At 34.3% G+C, this 16,889-nt stretch overlaps 1 protein-coding gene across 4 annotated transcripts in view; it reads left to right on the plus strand.

Moving 5' to 3' along the window:
- Positions 1-16,889, plus strand: part of KCNT2 (potassium sodium-activated channel subfamily T member 2) — a 118,970-nt gene that overhangs the window by 53,431 nt on the left and 48,650 nt on the right. For all 4 annotated transcript variants that reach the window (XM_048945755.1, XM_048945756.1, XM_048945758.1 and 1 more), the window contains exons 10-13: positions 8,258-8,438; positions 11,003-11,167; positions 12,531-12,667; positions 16,500-16,563. In XM_048945755.1, coding sequence (XP_048801712.1) covers positions 8,258-8,438; positions 11,003-11,167; positions 12,531-12,667; positions 16,500-16,563 — 547 coding nt within the window. The remainder of the gene's footprint in view (positions 1-8,257; positions 8,439-11,002; positions 11,168-12,530; positions 12,668-16,499; positions 16,564-16,889) is intronic.

The following is a 16,889-nucleotide window of genomic DNA, read 5'->3' on the forward strand; positions in this document are numbered from 1 at the left end:
GGAGATCAGTGACAAGCAGTGTCCTCAGGAGTCAGTATTGGTACCAGTGCCCCTTAACATCTTTACCAATGATGTTGACAGTGGGATTGAGTGCATCCTCAGCAAGTGTGCTGATGACATTAAACTGAGATGCAGTTGACACACCTGAGGGATGGGATGCCATCCAGAGAGACCTAGAGAGGCTCAACAGTGGGCCCAGGTGAACCTCATGAGGTTCAATAAATCCAATTGCAAGGCTGTGGCAGTCCCGCTATCAATACAAGCTAGGCAATATAAGGACAAAGCACAGCCCTGCCAAAAAGGTCTTGTGGTAATGCAGCTCACTTCAGGTGAAGGGTATCTTGTGGTTCAAGTACTACTTGCATGTTTCTATTTTTGAAATAAGAGGCTGACTTGTGTTGGTAGCACAAAACCTCATGCTCCAGGGGGCTCTTAGCTACAACAGTATTGACACACTGAGGTCAGAATGTCAAGGTTTCCTTTGTTGACTTTCAAAGCTCTGGAGCAGCCTGAAAGCATACAAAATTGCAGTTAGTTCTTGGGATTTGCAGACTGAAGGGTGCTTTTTATGGAAATGCAGTCAGTTGAATGCTGCCCACATTGAGACTCTTACTCGTGAAGTCCAAATGATCAGAGTTGTTACGCTGCAGCTTCACAAACTGCAGCAGAAGGAGTAGAAAGGTTTTCACTCAGATTCAGCAAATATTTATATGAACTTCTTTATTTCATAACATCCTATTATTCAGCGTCTGATAGTCACATGGCTTATTAGTAGAAGTTTAATAAGTTCAGCTTTTGTACCACTAGTTGCATAACATGTACAGATCCTTGGAGAAGGGAAAATGCTTATAATTGGTATTATAGATACACAAAAATGGTATCATCAAATGACAGCATTTTGGCTGGAGATAGAATTGAAATACAAAGAGATTACCTTTTCATCTGAAGAGAAGTTCAGAATTTATTTCTAACGTGATAGGATTGCAGCATAGAGAAAGAAAGAGCTCTCTAACCCTACCTCAACAGCTATACATAAAGCCTGAGAGAACCTGAAAGCTTGATTCAAAGCCTGTTGAAGTTATCCAAATCTTTTCCTTCAGTAAGAGATTCTTTGAAAAAGAGAGAGTGTTGTATGAAAACTGCTTATGAAAAGAAAATATTTAGTAAAACTATAGACTTGGACTATCTGATGCAATGGGATCAGAGCTGCAAAAATATCTTAGATAATTTTCAAGAACAAAATCAATGGTGTAAGAAGTCACACTATCTTTTTTTGTCCAATCAGTCTTTAAATATATTTCATTCCCTACCATGCTCAAGACTGCTTGTTACCAACTAGGAATAGCAAATATATTTCTCTACTCACTCACTTTAAAGACAGCATAACAACCTTTCCAATCAGCATTTCTCCCTAATTTCTTTTATGTTATATATGTTATCAATCATTTCTATGTCTTTGAAGTCAGTTATGCTTACAGCTTTACAACCTACTATACATAATAAAGGGAGCAAGTTTGAACTTCTCATTGTGTTCCTTAATTTGATATATTATTATACATTGTACTAGATTGTCATTTTAACATATTAGAAATTGTAAATGTCCATAAACCAGACAATTTTGTTTTTCTATTTTAATGTTTATGGAAAACTGCTTTTCAGAAAATAGATGTTCAGACAGATTGTATAAAATTCTGAGAAAAATCATATATCTTGGCAAAAGTGAAGCATTTTGTTTTCAGCAACTTAAAACCTCAGCTTCAAGAGGTTTGAATAGGATAGATGTTTTGTTATTGGTCAGAGTAAATTCTGACCGTCTCCATTCATTTATTTGCTGTAGATTCTGATCATTTCTTGCTCTTTTCTTTGTCTCTCCATTATTTACACAAGAATCAGAAAGCATTAGGTATTAGGCTGTTCATGAGTAAAGTAGTAGGCAACATATTCACCTTTTAAGATTGTAGGACCAGACTGCTAAGCTGAATAGTGTCTCTTAGGAAAAAATACTCAAAATTCAGAAGACATATGTTATCATTTGGAAATCAACATGAAGTATCTCATTATGTACCTGATACAATTAATAATGAAGTAACTTTAATATCACTGCAGTTAAATCAGCAAAGTTTTGTGAAGCATAAATTGAGCTTTTTATGATTCTCTGTATGTTAATTTTACTAGCACTGAAAATTGTTCTTCCAATAATGTCTAATTTAAAGATGTAGGAAAATAGAGGACAAAACCACATCTGGTTCTATACCAGTTCCTTCGAGAGCACAGAATACCCACAGAGACAACTCCCAGTATGAAAGGCTGTTTCCTTCATTATAAATCAGAGTTCAGATACAGCATTAGCCTTAACTTTCATTGCAAGGATTTCAGCCTAGCACCATCTTAATATTAGCATGTTTGGCAACAGTAAACACCTTTTGCCAATTTCAGACAAAAACTCAATGCATTTATCAGAGTTCTGAAAGAGTTTATATGCCTTCTAGAGTGAATCCAAAGTATGAACTGTTCTTACAGTCACATTTTATTTTGGTGTGAAGATCGAGAAAGTTTCTTTCTCGAGAAAGAAAGTTGGTGAACTCTTCCAAATTTTCACTTACGTAACTGGACAGTTACAGCCACTATAATAGGAATATATGTTTTAAGTACCTGCCATATATTTCCTAGGAAGTTAACACATTCATTTTTTTCACTGTTATGCTCTTTGAATTTTGCTGATAAACATTTGCTGTAGTTGATGGTCTGTGAGCAGAGGGGTCACTCAGTATTTCAATACAGAAAAAATATACTGTACCAGTGGTATCAGAAGAATTTAAAGTAATACAAATAGCAATTGGCAACATAGCGCGATCAAATAATTGTAATTTAACTTGGAATTTGCTCTGTCACTATTCCATGTTCAGATATGTGGAAACCATTAATTAAATGGGAATACTTATTTAATATGGGCAGCAGAATTACTGTATTTTTTCTAGAATACCTGAGCCTGTACCATAGGATCTCACTGAACATGATAAAATTCATCCCCACTGGTTTCAACATACTCATCTGTTCCTTACAGCTAACTAATTGAAACACTATAGAAGTTTCTATGCAAGTTGAAGCTCAAAGTTCATGGAAAACAGTGCTGCTGATTGCTACCTAATTGTGAAGTCACCTAAGCCTCTCTGTCTTTTGACTTCAGACTGTGACACATTATTTCAGACCTCAAGAAGTTGTATCTCTAAATAATAATTTCCTATAAGTACAAAAAAAACCACCAAAGTCAAAATTAGATCTATTTGGCACCGCTGTCAAAGGAAAACACAAACTAATATAAAGTAGTTTATGAGTGATTATAAATAATTATAGTTAGTGTACAATACTTGCAAATAAATATCCAACTTCTTGTTGTACCCGTTTCTACGGCATGCTACCATAGCATGATAAAAGCATTATTAATCTATGGTTTTATTTTACTCTACAATATTTATTTCTGATAACAGGGTACTTAGAACCAAATAGAAAGGGGGTTTGAAATAAAATAAAAACATCTAAGCACAAATTTTCATGATTTCTCTGAATTTTAAACTGTCCAGGTGACTTAATAGCACTGCAGGAACATTTAATTTGTATTCTTTTACATATAAAGTTGTTGGGCAATAGTGCAATAGCTACTGTTTCTCTCCTCCCCCTCCCACCCCCTAAAGCAGTTATAAAATAATTATTAAAATGCAGCAGATAATAATCCAAATATTGTAATATGCCACTATATAAAAACTGCATCAGTAAAGTTTCAGGCCCCCCAAACATTTCTCTAGTTCCCTGGCTTTGACTAACGTCATAGTGCCTTCTGAATTCATGCTGTAGTGTAAATTGTCTCCCCTTCTGCGTGCAGATTTTCCCTTCCAGGTTAGTTCATTTCAAATTGGATTACATAGGTAAAAGTGAGAATACACAGAGTGAAGCATTAAGGCCCTCTGGTGAAAGAGGGAGAAAATCAAACAGAAGGAAGTGGGCATAGTTAGCTTTATATTTAACTGTATTCATCCTGTCTGATCTATTTAAACATGCGAGGTTCCTTACAGAAGACCTGTCTTTCTAGCATGTAATAGAAATTTGCACAGATATGTCTGATTAGTATATTAAAATCTTGATCTTAACTGTTCCTTACTTTTTTAAAACAGTTAAATATTCAGCTAAGGGACAGGGAAAAAAATAAACATGTCATCAATCCTTCTGTATATTCTTTTGATGTCTTAGAAGGTAATTCACTTGATTTTTTGAGGCAGCTTCTGTACTGCATGTGGAGACAGATTATGTACAAACTGTAGTTAGTTTTGGCATACAAAATACTTGAGCAAGCAAAGATTCCTGGAATTAGAAAAAAAAAATTCCAGTAAAACAAAGATTGAACTCTCAAAAGTTCAGGTTCTTCCTAACTAAACATAACTAATCATCACAGATTACATATTTACATGTTTAAAATCACACTTCTGTTTTTCACGAGTTTGTAGTACATTTGCTGACACTGCTTTTGCTTTAGCAGACTAAATGTTTTATGGTGTGTGTGTGTGTGTATATATATATATATACACAAATGTAAATATCCCCTTTATTAAGCCAGTGTTGTTATGATGTAATTGCTATCTTAAATCCACAATGAAAAGAGAACATGTCAGAATTACAGAAACCTAAAATTGGTGTAGGAGGAGGTGAATTTGGCCTTTTATTTTTATTAGGCATTTTCTGTGTATTTATTATTATAGCTGTTTATTTTCTCCACAAGGACAAGTTAGTATAAGCATTGCTTTTGCTGAATGCTGCTTTCCTGATTGATGTTTGTTCAAGGAAAACCAAGCATACTGTTCTTTCATAGTATGAAAGAGAAGGAGAAAGTAAACAAGAAGAAGGAGATAGGAATGTCACCATAAAATACCAAAATAGAAAAAAAGATGAAGTTTGAGGTCACTGTGTTGGGAAACAGGAGAAAGCAGAACAAGAACATGTGCTGACTCTTGGTACGTGTAGTATTGATGCATCTTTTAAAAATAATGCTTAGCATTTAACAATTTGAAAGAAAAATAAGATGTCAGTGTGGTTACTATTATTAACATAAATATTTAGGTTTCAATAAAAGATGTTAGTAAGTTGTGGGGAATTAAATAACTAATTCACGTGGACATGCCTTACTGGAGAACCAGTAAATTTCTATGGCACTCTATGCAGCATAATCAGGTAGGAACATGCTATAGAAACAGACTAATGTTTATTTGGATGTACTGAAGAGATTAAAGTGTAATCTCTACAGTTTATACTTCACTAGTAGCACAAATTATACTTAACAAATTATACTTGAGATGAAGATATAATCCCCAAGAGGGGGAGGAGTATTATTTCATTTGGAATTCTCATAAAGCTATCTCTCAAAATCACTTTTTTCGGCAATTTTGTTATCCCTTGCTCTAGTGAAAACGAAAGGCAGAACGGCAAAACAAGTACTGAAACTAAGACTTGGTAAACTATTTTTGGCTTTGCTTTCAGGGTTAGGGACTCAGTTACAATCTGATAGAACTGCAGATGAGGTGCAAGTAATTTCAAACAAGTAAATCAATGCTTCAAGAAGTTCTAAGAATAAATTAATTTCTGCTTCAGAGAAGAATAAAGAGTTCCCATGTCCAATTGACTTTAATATTGGTAACTGAATTTGAGATGCTCTGGCTTCATGCCCACTGAGTTCAACAAAAGGCAGTTTGGATCCATAACATTCTGACTCAGGCACAAAATGATTTTGATGGCTTTAAAGAATATACATATATAGGAATATACAGGAGTACAGCTCATAAAATGTAATTGGGCTCATTCAATTCAATGAACCTTTTGTTATTCACTTAAAAAAGGCTGGAAGGGTTCATGTTATACCCAGAATGTATTTTCAGTTCAGTTAATGTATGGTTTGGTTGGATGTAAAGAGAATACATGAAGAATAATATTAATGAAGTATCTCCATTAAGCTGGGAGTTTTCCTACAAGTAAGTTGCTAAAGATTTTACTCAAAGTTCATGAAAAGAATAAAGAGTGAAGAAACAAGCTTAATTCCTTGAATATGTTAAAAAAAAAAAAAAAAAAAAAAAAAAACCCAAAAAACCCTAAATAAACCCACAAAACTCTGGGATAACAGAATATTAACTCATTCTCTCAGATACAGAAATTAGAACCTACCCTTCTGCTTATGGAAGCACCATATATCAACAGTAGGACAAAATGCATTCTAGAAATGATAGGATTATGCTTCAATACAAACTAATTTGCAGATAATAAACACACTTAGCATGTTATGGCCATATCCTTGTCTCTGTGTAACTGCTGCTTTCCTGGCTGTTGTGACTTTAATTCTTGAAATCAAGTTTATGTTTCAGAGATGTACCCACAGGCAAAGAGTAGAAAACATACCAGAGAGATTAGGATTAAAAACATCAAAAGATTTGAAATCCTTCATAGCTCTGTTATTACATGTAACTTACATGAATAACTACACTAAAATAGCTTATTTCTTCATACATCTTCTACAGCTTACTCCATCATTTCAAATTAACACTGAAATAGGAGATAGATGAGACACTTCCATGGTGAGACCAAAAGAAAGTGTTCATCATTAGCATATGTCTGGACAGTTCCTCCATTAATACTTAAAGGGACAAAAATTTTTTTTCAAGAAGAAAAGGGAAAGAGATAACTGTGAACATAGGAAAATTATGGAAGACCTAGATTACTACTCCAGTGAAAAACGTGTAGCAACTTGGAAAGGAGCATAAAATTATCAATTCTGACTGAAGGATGAAACTTATGCAAACAGAAAAAAAAAAACCCGCACCCTTTTTAGAACATTTTAAGAAGTGTGAAAACTACAAATGCTAGAACTGTGAAAAGGAAACTGGGAATTTGATCCATATGTTCTGGAAATGCCACTGCCCACTACTGAATTATTTTTGGAGAACAGAACAGAGAACAGAAGAACAACCAAAAAGCTGTTATAAACACAGGGTCTCCCTGGTGATGCAAAATTTTTACCATGGCAGATATTAATGAGTGACTCTTACCATCTGGATAGGATATATGAAGAAATTATCTCAGATATGTTCTAGAATAATTACCAAGGAATATGGTATTATTTGCCAATTAGATTTCTAATTGTCTGAGGATAAATAATTCAACTAGCTTCAAGGGGAAAAAAAGCAACGCTATTCAGACTGGTTCACACATCAATTTTCTTCATATGGGTGAATATAGTTTAAAAGATGGATTGGATTTAGTCTAAACGATTCTACTCTCTTACAGAAAATCATATTTTAAGCTCTTTATCACGGTATTTTTTTCCAAACTGAAATATTTTTAAAGCATGAAACATAAGAAACAGCAATAAGACCTTTGTATAGCTTCATCCACTGCTTCTCACAACCTAAACAGCACTAATTTACCCAAATCATACTGATTACAAGTGAAATAAATACCAAGCAGCTCATACTACCATTTACTTCTTCCCAGAAACGTGTAACTGGGAGGAACCAACATAATATGTTCAGCTGGAGAAACAATCAAGCCTTTTACTTCTATGCTATATGTTTAGCAAACAGAAACTTCATACCAGTTGACACCTTCTACCTGAAGGCTGACCGTGATGCTGGGCATGTACTTCTCTGACAGCTGGATAGCCTTTAGTTCTCACATTTGGTTTATTCCAGACAGTTAGTAACCATAGGTACTAACATTATTTAATGAACTAGTGTTCATGCTAATAGCTCTTGCCATACAAAGCAATATAGACCAATATAGAGAGCAACAGATATAAAGAAAGTATTATATGCATTTTCTTCACTATAACAGTAAAGTCTCCCTGAAAAGTTAAGATACATTAAAAAAAACCTGAATGGTGGCAACTGTATACCATCTGTCTTGTTCTGGTTTAGAAAGGAATTGCATCAGTCCATGATGTTCCTTATAACACTTCTCCCTCGCCACTAAGAAAAATCTAGTAGCAAAGTTCTCAATACCACACTGAAATATTGAAAAAAATGAGATTATTAGACATGATGTAAAAATATATATTAATAACACTTCTAGTTTTATACTCATTTTTCCTGGAAATGTCTTTCCTAAGCAATGTATCCATTCTAATAGAAGTAATTCTTTGCATATATAATGTAATCATCAAACTTGAACTGAACCTAAGTGCAGTTTTTATTTTTCGTGTCTTTATTCATTCTTTTCTACATAGTATTTGTGGAATTCAACATCTGGAACGAGCAGGAAACAAGTTGACTCTCTTTGACTCCCTTTATTTCTGCATAGTGACATTTTCCACGGTGGGCTTTGGGGATGTTACACCCAAGATATGGCCTTCAAAACTGCTTGTTGTCATTATGATCTGTGTTGCACTTGTGGTGTTGCCCATACAGGTAAACATGGATATATTTTTTTTATTTTCTCTATAGAATTGTTTTTAAAACAAAACTATAACCCCTCCAAAACATCCTTTTGCAATGCATATAAAATATCAGAAATAATAACCGTCTTCTGTACCCTCTAATCTTTTCCTAAAATTTTCCTGTTTATCTTTGTTTAGTTTAAATGTATAATAAAAATATAATACAAATTTATAATAAAATATTTAACACTGAAGCCAGCTTTCAATTGCTGGTGAAAGATTTCTGTTTCTGTCACGTATCACAGAGCCCTTCTCTTTATCCTAGGTAATTTTAAAAATGCAGAAAACAACAAAACAAAAACAAAAACCAAATCAACCACAATAAAAAAACGAATACCCTGCACTTTATGAGTACAGCATTTCCTCTGCAGGCTTTCCCTGTTTCTAATCTTGATTCTCTCCACTTCCTCTCATGTTCTCACAGTTCAGTGCAAACTTAAAAAAAGAACTCATTAAATCTGCAACTCAAGCAAATTGTCTTCACATCTGTGTGTGTTGGCACACACTGATCCAAGTGCACATTTAGGAATTTTTGGTGCCTATACGAGCTTAGGTTGATTTATGAAAATCCAAGTATTTCATGTAATCAATCAGTTTCCATAAATTTGTACTAGACATTTGTCAGCTCATTAGCAAAGACTTGATGACTGACACTTTCTGACTACAGGGCAGCCGTGCCACAACACTAAATATCTTGTTCTTGGTGATGATCCAAAACTCATGGGCACAAAAAGGAAGTGTGGGGAGACATCATGCATGCTTACTGAATCTTACAGCAGACCCAGATGCTAGGCCTTAAAGCTCCCAAATTTCTCATACAGCTTTGATTTCCGCATTCTACTTCTTTGATTGTGAACTAAGCCTCAACTCTGAGCAGACAATACAGAAACCCTGTGAGTCTTGAAGCTCAAGCTGTCAGCATTAATTTCCTTGAAATTACCTGAACATTTAAATTATAGCCAAATATTTAATGCCTGCATATGCAAACATATGCACTAACATAATTGTATTCCCACTCAATGACAGTCTAATAAAATATATGATCTGCTTGAAACTAAAATATAGTTTAAGAAATTTGGAATTTCCACAGAAATACAAATTTCATTTTTCAAGTACTTCTAACATACAGTTAAAGACCAAATCTATGCATTACCTGTAAACAATCTGGAATCTATTGCTCTTTCACATCAATCTAAGTATTATTCACTATTTTATTTCCACATTTTTGTAGTGATGAAGAGGCTTTATAGTTTTTTACACGCAGAATGAGGGAGACATTATCTAGAATCACAAAAGCGTAGAATATCCTGAGTTGGAAAGTCTCAAAAGGATCACCAAGTCCAACACCTGGCTCCAGACAGGACCACCCAACATCCAAACCCTATGTCTAACAGTGCTGTCCAAATGCTCTGTGAGCTCCAGCACCTGGGGGCTATGATCAGTGCCCTGGGCAACTTGCTGTCTGCTGTCCATGCCTGCTGTCCTCTAGGGCAGTATCTTCCCCTAATCCTCACCTGTCTCTCCTTATGACACTGCTCCATGCTGTTCCCTCAGGCACTGTCGCTGTTATCAGAGAGCAGAGCTCCCCACCAAGGATTAGCCTGATCTAACCCCATTTACTATAAACTCTTGAGCTTTGTCTTTCTACTGTATTAAGTGAATTATTATTCACAATAAAAATTGCGAGAAAAAGCTGTTACCACAATAGACATATAGTTAAATTGATCTCAGGATTAAATGCATATTACAAAACACTTTGAGATGGTACTTATGAATTATATTAAGGCATGGATTATTACAGTATTGTCTTTAGTTTAAAAGATTCTGATTAGTGGAGCAATATTTTATATTCATAATAATTCTGTCATACTTCCTAGCTTACACACTAGGCTTCCCTTTCATTAGAGTACAAAACAGATTTTACTGTTAGACTGCATACATCATTCAGATGGCAAATGGAAAAATGCAAAATTAACAGCTGCCATGAATGTAAGTGGTATATATATGTATAAGTCATATTAGTGAGTACACAGATTGGATGGTAACACACAGATATGATCACCTTCAGAGTACTATAAAATTTCTGAAGACGGTCATTGCCCAAAGTAAAATAGTGCTTCTAAGTATTTATACTCATATTAACCTAAGCATATAAAAACTAAACTTTTCATTTGAGGGAAGCATTTAGATCACAGGGCACTGGAAAAACAGCTCAGAGATGTGAAATATGTGAACAAGATAGCAAACAACATTGTCATCACTTTTTTCTAAAATTTTAGGGCTGGGTGTAATCACATGATATTTTAATGAAGTTATTCAGCTATTTGCAATAGAGACTGGCCATACTTCCACATTTTTCTGTAAACCTACTATCAATCTAACCCATACTCCAAGAACTTTTTGCAAAGAAAAATACATTTGGCGCTAACTGCATCATTCAATAAAAGCATGATCTGAACAATGCACTGTATGTAAGTGGTACACTTTTACTGCACAGCTGTTTGACTGTATTTAACTGACACATATCTATTACAGTTTGAACAGCTGGCGTATTTGTGGATGGAGAGACAGAAGTCCGGAGGCAACTACAGTCGACACAGAGCTCAGACGGAAAAACATGTTGTGCTGTGCGTCAGCTCTCTGAAGATTGATCTACTTATGGATTTTTTAAATGAATTCTATGCTCACCCTAGGCTGCAGGTATTTGTAGTGAAAGAAAAAAGAAAAGAATCTCATAACACTGATTTTTGGAGTGTTCTGGAGTCACTTTTGAATTGTAAAGCTGAATTTAAAAATAGTTGGCTAAACTGAGAATCTAGAATTGCAATAAGAAGTTGAGTTGTTGAGAAATTGAGTATGGAGACATTTGTTTTGAATTGAGGTAAAAGGGACTGAATTATTGTCTTGTTGAATTATGCTAGTCCTTTTAGAAACAGACATTCCAATGCAGCTTCCTTTTCTTCTTCTTTTTTTCCTATTCAAAGAAGGAAAGAAATGGAAACTTGAATTTTTTTTTTAAGATACTTTTGGAGAAGTAAAAAACAGAAGCAAAGACCTTTTAAGGTGGTTACAAAGTCTTTCTCATTGTACACATTCAATACTTAATGCAGATGTCACATAACTTGTTCCAATCATATAAAAGATTATTTATATGAGGTAGCAATTTGGATTCATCATCATTAGCTTTTCTATAAACCATTTATTTAAAAAAAAATCTTCTCTGCCAATGTCTTTTACCATTACCTATGGCACCACACTTAATTATGCAATGCAAAAACCCCACAAAATGTCTGAGCAGCAGCATGACAAATACCAAATGCAAAATATTCTCCAAATTAATCAGATAGTAAGAAGTCTAAGCAAACGTACAGACAAATCTAGTATTTCACAGATTTATAATTGGTCAGTCTTTGTGATACAGACGAAGTAAGAGAAGTCCTAATACTACTTATATAGCATGAAGGAAACTATATACATTCCCTTCACAACTGAAGTGGGAAGCTGGAGGATACAGATGATGCTGGAAGTAAGCTTCCAGCAGAGGACTGTGTGTGATAACGAAGACTTCATATCGAGACAGTCCTAACCTTGTCTCTCCTTCTCATACACACACGCATATACGTGTCAGGGTAACCTTATTTCTAATAGAGATTGTCTGTATAGGTAGTAAAAATTGGATCTGCCCATTAATGCAGAGGAAAAGATTTCAAGGAATAATAGAGATGGTGAAAATAATTGTTTTAATTGTGGAAAGCTTCCTGTATTTTCCAGCTGTAATGACAGAAAAGTGAACTGTGTCTAAAAAATTTATGCTTTCATAGAAACAAAAAAGTAATAGGATTATTCTATTGGTCACCTTAACCTCTTGTATGAGTATTCTTGCCATTTTCATTTAGGAATGACTCCATATTTTAAACATTTGTATTCAAATTACTTTTGTCAATGAAATTTGAGAACTATCACAGAAGTTTAATATATCCTTGGTCTGTTGATTCATCTCCTGGCAACAACAAATGGTATCATCAAATAATAACACGATTATTCCTCATTATGTTTTTGGCAGGACTATTATGTTGTTATTTTGTGTCCTACTGAAATGGATGCTCAGGTCCGGAGAGTGTTACAAATCCCGATGTGGTCTCAAAGAGTTATCTATCTCCAAGGCTCAGCACTAAAAGATCAAGACCTGTTGAGAGCAAAGTAGGCAAATATAGCTAACGCTTATTTACTACCTTGTTTCACATATCCTCTTTGATAAAGAAGTTTGACAAACAACAAAAGCTAGAAGGAAAGTATGCTTATTTAGAATACAGGGATCTTAGTTATATTTGTTTTTTTCCTTAAGTCTGAAAATTTTCAAGGAACATATCTGTAAGTTCTTCATTTGACCAATCTTTGAATCACTATTTTTTTGTTTGTTTGTTTGTTTGTTTTTTTTAAGGTGTTGAAACAGAGTGCCTGTAATTTCTTTAGCAAAAGCTGTGTTGAAAATTCTGAAACTGCCAATAATGCTAGAATTTTTGTTATTTATGCATAGATAATAAGCCAACTGAAGGGGAGAAAAAGTGAACAAAAGTAATTATCACCCTTTGAATGCTTTGTACAGTCTTGTTTTCTTAATAAGTTCAGCCTGGTAACATAAGCAGTGACTCTACCTCTATGTACTCTTCCCTCAGGATCTTGCTCTTAGCACACATTTTCTACCACTTCTAAAAAAAACCTCTTTGCCAGTTAATATTGAATGACAGTAATCAAAACATATCAGTCAAACCAGTCAAACACAGTTTCTAAAAAAAAAAAACACCAAAAAAACCCAACAAAACTACCAAAACCAACCACCATTGCTCAGTCACTTAAAGGTGGGAAAGAATTCACAGTGGAATTTGTGTAGGAGGATAGTCTCTTCAGACTCCAAAGAGAAAGGTGATTCTTTTCAAATAGCTGTTTTAATTTATCTGCACTGCTTTTTATAAGAATGTAACTGTCTTCACTTAAATTAATCAACTAATATAGATATCTAAAATCAAGCCAATACGTCAGTACTTGTGTCATTCAGCCTTCTAAAGAATTATTCTGAAGAATCTCATCTGTGAGAAGTCTAGCAAGCAGTGCTATCTTCAAATTTCTGCTCCTGAACAAAATAGCTACCTTTTCATAACTACCTTATTTGAAAATGCAGAAAATCTTTGTTCAGGATTATGAACTTCTTTCAAAAAGCGGTTCCTTTTTTTTCTTTTTTTCACTTTGTTGCTCATTTTCAAGGACGAATTCATAGGGGAATTTGGCTAACGTTTGTTCTACACATTAAGAAAAATTAGACTGTTCCCTACAGATAATAATGAATTTTGCTTATAATAACCTGGAGGTACTCAATGAAGTACCTGTTTCCTGCAGAACATGTAATTGAATGTACCTGTCACAGAATAATTTTCCACCTCTCCTGAGGGAAAAAGCACAGTGGGAACTTAATAGGATGTTTAATTTGATCTGTAAACCAGTAACCAGTACCTGAGATGTTTGCTATATTCTTTTCAATGAGAATATAGTGTACTGAGAAGATAGCAATATGCACGGTAAACAATTTCTAACAAATAAAATCATAGAATGGTTTGTGTTAGAAAAGACCTTGAAGATCATCTAGCCCCAACCCCATGCTATAGGCAGCGATGCCTCCCACCAGATCATGTCGCTCACAGCCCCATCCAGCTTGGCCTTGAATGCCTCCACAACCTCCTTGGGCAATCCTCACAGTAAAGAATTTTTTCCCAGTATCTATTCTAAATCTACCTTCTTCCAGATCAACGCCATTTCCCCTCATTCTGTTGCTACCTGCCCTTAGAAAAAAGTCTCTCACTAAACAAAATAATGTTTAACATCACACACACACACACACACAAAATAAAAAATAAAAAAAAAATCAAGAAGTGTCTTTTTATTTATCAAAATTTATACATATATTATAGAGGAATTGCAATGCCAAAGTATCATGATAAAGGTCACGCTACAAAAGGAAGGAAGGGAAAAGCAAAAATTGATGTACTGCATATTTAGTAAATAGTTAACTGAGAGTTGTATTTTCCTATGTCCTAGTACACCATCTGACTACAAAAATGATACTCATTCTTGCTTCCTGCCTTTGAAAGTTTCACTTTGCAATTTTTGGTTGTTCTCTGGGAAAACAAGAAAAAACAGTCTGTCATGGTTTAACAACACTGCTACATCTATTGGGCATCAGTACAATTAGAACTTTTGTATCTACACAGTAACTGACAAAAAACGTTGTTCTTCAGGAAGACTACTGCTAGAAAGTAACTTTATATTTCCTTGCTCTACAGCTTTCTCCCATGCTGTTAAAAACGGTTTTTCTCTTCTTACAGTTTTCTACTTCAGTGAACCCAGCACACATCTTAATTCTCTTCTTATCCACTCTTCCTTTACTTTATGCTTCTTTTGTATTATTGTTTTCATGAATTTATTTCAATATTTCAGTGTATCAAGTCGCTTCAAATTCTTCCATTCTCAAGCAGTAGAACAATATTAATTTTCAGATTTAATGGCATAAAAATTTACAAAGCTTTTCTTGTTATTAGAAAATTAATAGAATTGTCAGAATATTCTGGGTTCTAATATAGCATAGATATTATTAGTGTTTCAGTTGTCTAAATTCATGGTATCTATTGAATGTTAGTATCAGTGGAATTATCCTTGCCAACTGTGGCTGAAGTGATTCAGGAAGCTTCTAAAAAGCACTGGAGAAAAAGGTGAATATGATCAATGAGATTTCATTTCCTCAAAAATTCATCTGTATATTGACCCTACTTATCATCTCTTCAAATGCTGCTCCATCACTAATTTCACTGAATTTTCCTTCCTAAATTTTTTTTTTTTTTTAAAGACCTTACCGCTTCTGCTCTCATGCTTATCTGAAACTACTCATATAGAATTGCCCATTCTTCTCTGTGTAAGTTGCACTTGATGCTACTATTTTAGAAATACACAGTTGCTTTTGTCACTTTTTTTTTTTTTTTTTTTTTTTTTTTTTTTTGCATTTCAAGTACTGAGGCTTCACCTGTTTTTCCTACTGTTTGCTGCCGAGGGGACAATATATAATTATCTTATCCTTCTTTTTCATTTATATTTTCTCCGAATGATCACACACAAAACACACAAATTTACTATTTCTATAGTCATAAACTAAAAGGTTATTACTCAGTTTATCTGGCTTCTTAATATGGATATCTATTCATCACTTTAGTTGCAGGTTGTTAAAAATGCATCTTAAGTTTTGCTGCTCAAATAAAACCAGTAAAATATTGTAGATCGTATGTTTGAGATCATCTTGTAGAGCATCCTATGTAGACTAAACTCAAACGTTGCCAGTATTTTCTTACACAAGCTCTTATTTTTATCTCGCTAAAACAATGCTTAGGTTTTTAATGTATATCATCTCAATTCTTTCCGAACACTTTGGAAATATTATTTACATAGTCCTTCACTTCACCTCTTATTGCAGTCCTTCTCTGGCTTACCCTTCTTTCTCATCAAGGAATGACCTTTTATTCTCACTTAGCCTACAACTCCAGGTTCTTAACGAGAGGAAACCTGACAAGCCTATAAAACTGCTCTCTTACACATACAACAGATTAGTATTCAAATCCCCTTGTGACTTCACCTACACTGTACCTTCAAGTTAGAATTCAAGCTATTAATTCACCTTTTTATACTCGGGGCTGATAAAAACTTAATTTGCAAAGTAATTGTGCTTGAGGCCACCTTGCTTTTCTTACTTTGGCACAGCTTCTATTGGAACAAAGGGAAGAAAATTTCCTAGAACCTAGCCAAGAAGTACTGGCATACTGTGATTAAGTATACAGAGGAGTGTTGTTGACGTTCACATAATGCATGAAAGCAGATAGACTTCTCTGTATTCAGTATCTACAGTCACATAAGACCATAAAATGTGAAACATGAATCAACAGAAGGTCGTGGGATTTTTTTGTATGTAACAAGGTTTTCTCCCTCATTTTTCTAGAATGGATGATGCTGAAGCTTGTTTCATTCTAAGTAGCCGCTGTGAGGTGGACAGAACAGCAGCTGTAAGTTCTGAAGAAATAACCAAGAATGAATGTTTATACTGATGTTTATACTGATGTTACTGATGTTGTACCCTCTCAGATTTCTAAGAGCACAAGATTAAAGTAAGCTGATTCAAGACACAAATTTTCCATAAATTGAATTAACTTCAAATATTTAGTAAAACTTCAGTAAATACTACTATTTGAATGAGTTAAAACTTTTCCAGTCAGGGAATGTTTGTTGGAATCTTGTCAATTCATAAGAATTGTTTCTAGGAAAACTATCAGTTTCAAAACTCTGAAGAAAGCCTTGGGATTTGCTAGAGATCTCAGACCTTTAAGTGCTT

Source organism: Lagopus muta, chromosome 5 (assembly GCF_023343835.1).
Source record: "Lagopus muta isolate bLagMut1 chromosome 5, bLagMut1 primary, whole genome shotgun sequence".
Taxonomy (NCBI): domain Eukaryota; kingdom Metazoa; phylum Chordata; class Aves; order Galliformes; family Phasianidae; genus Lagopus; species Lagopus muta.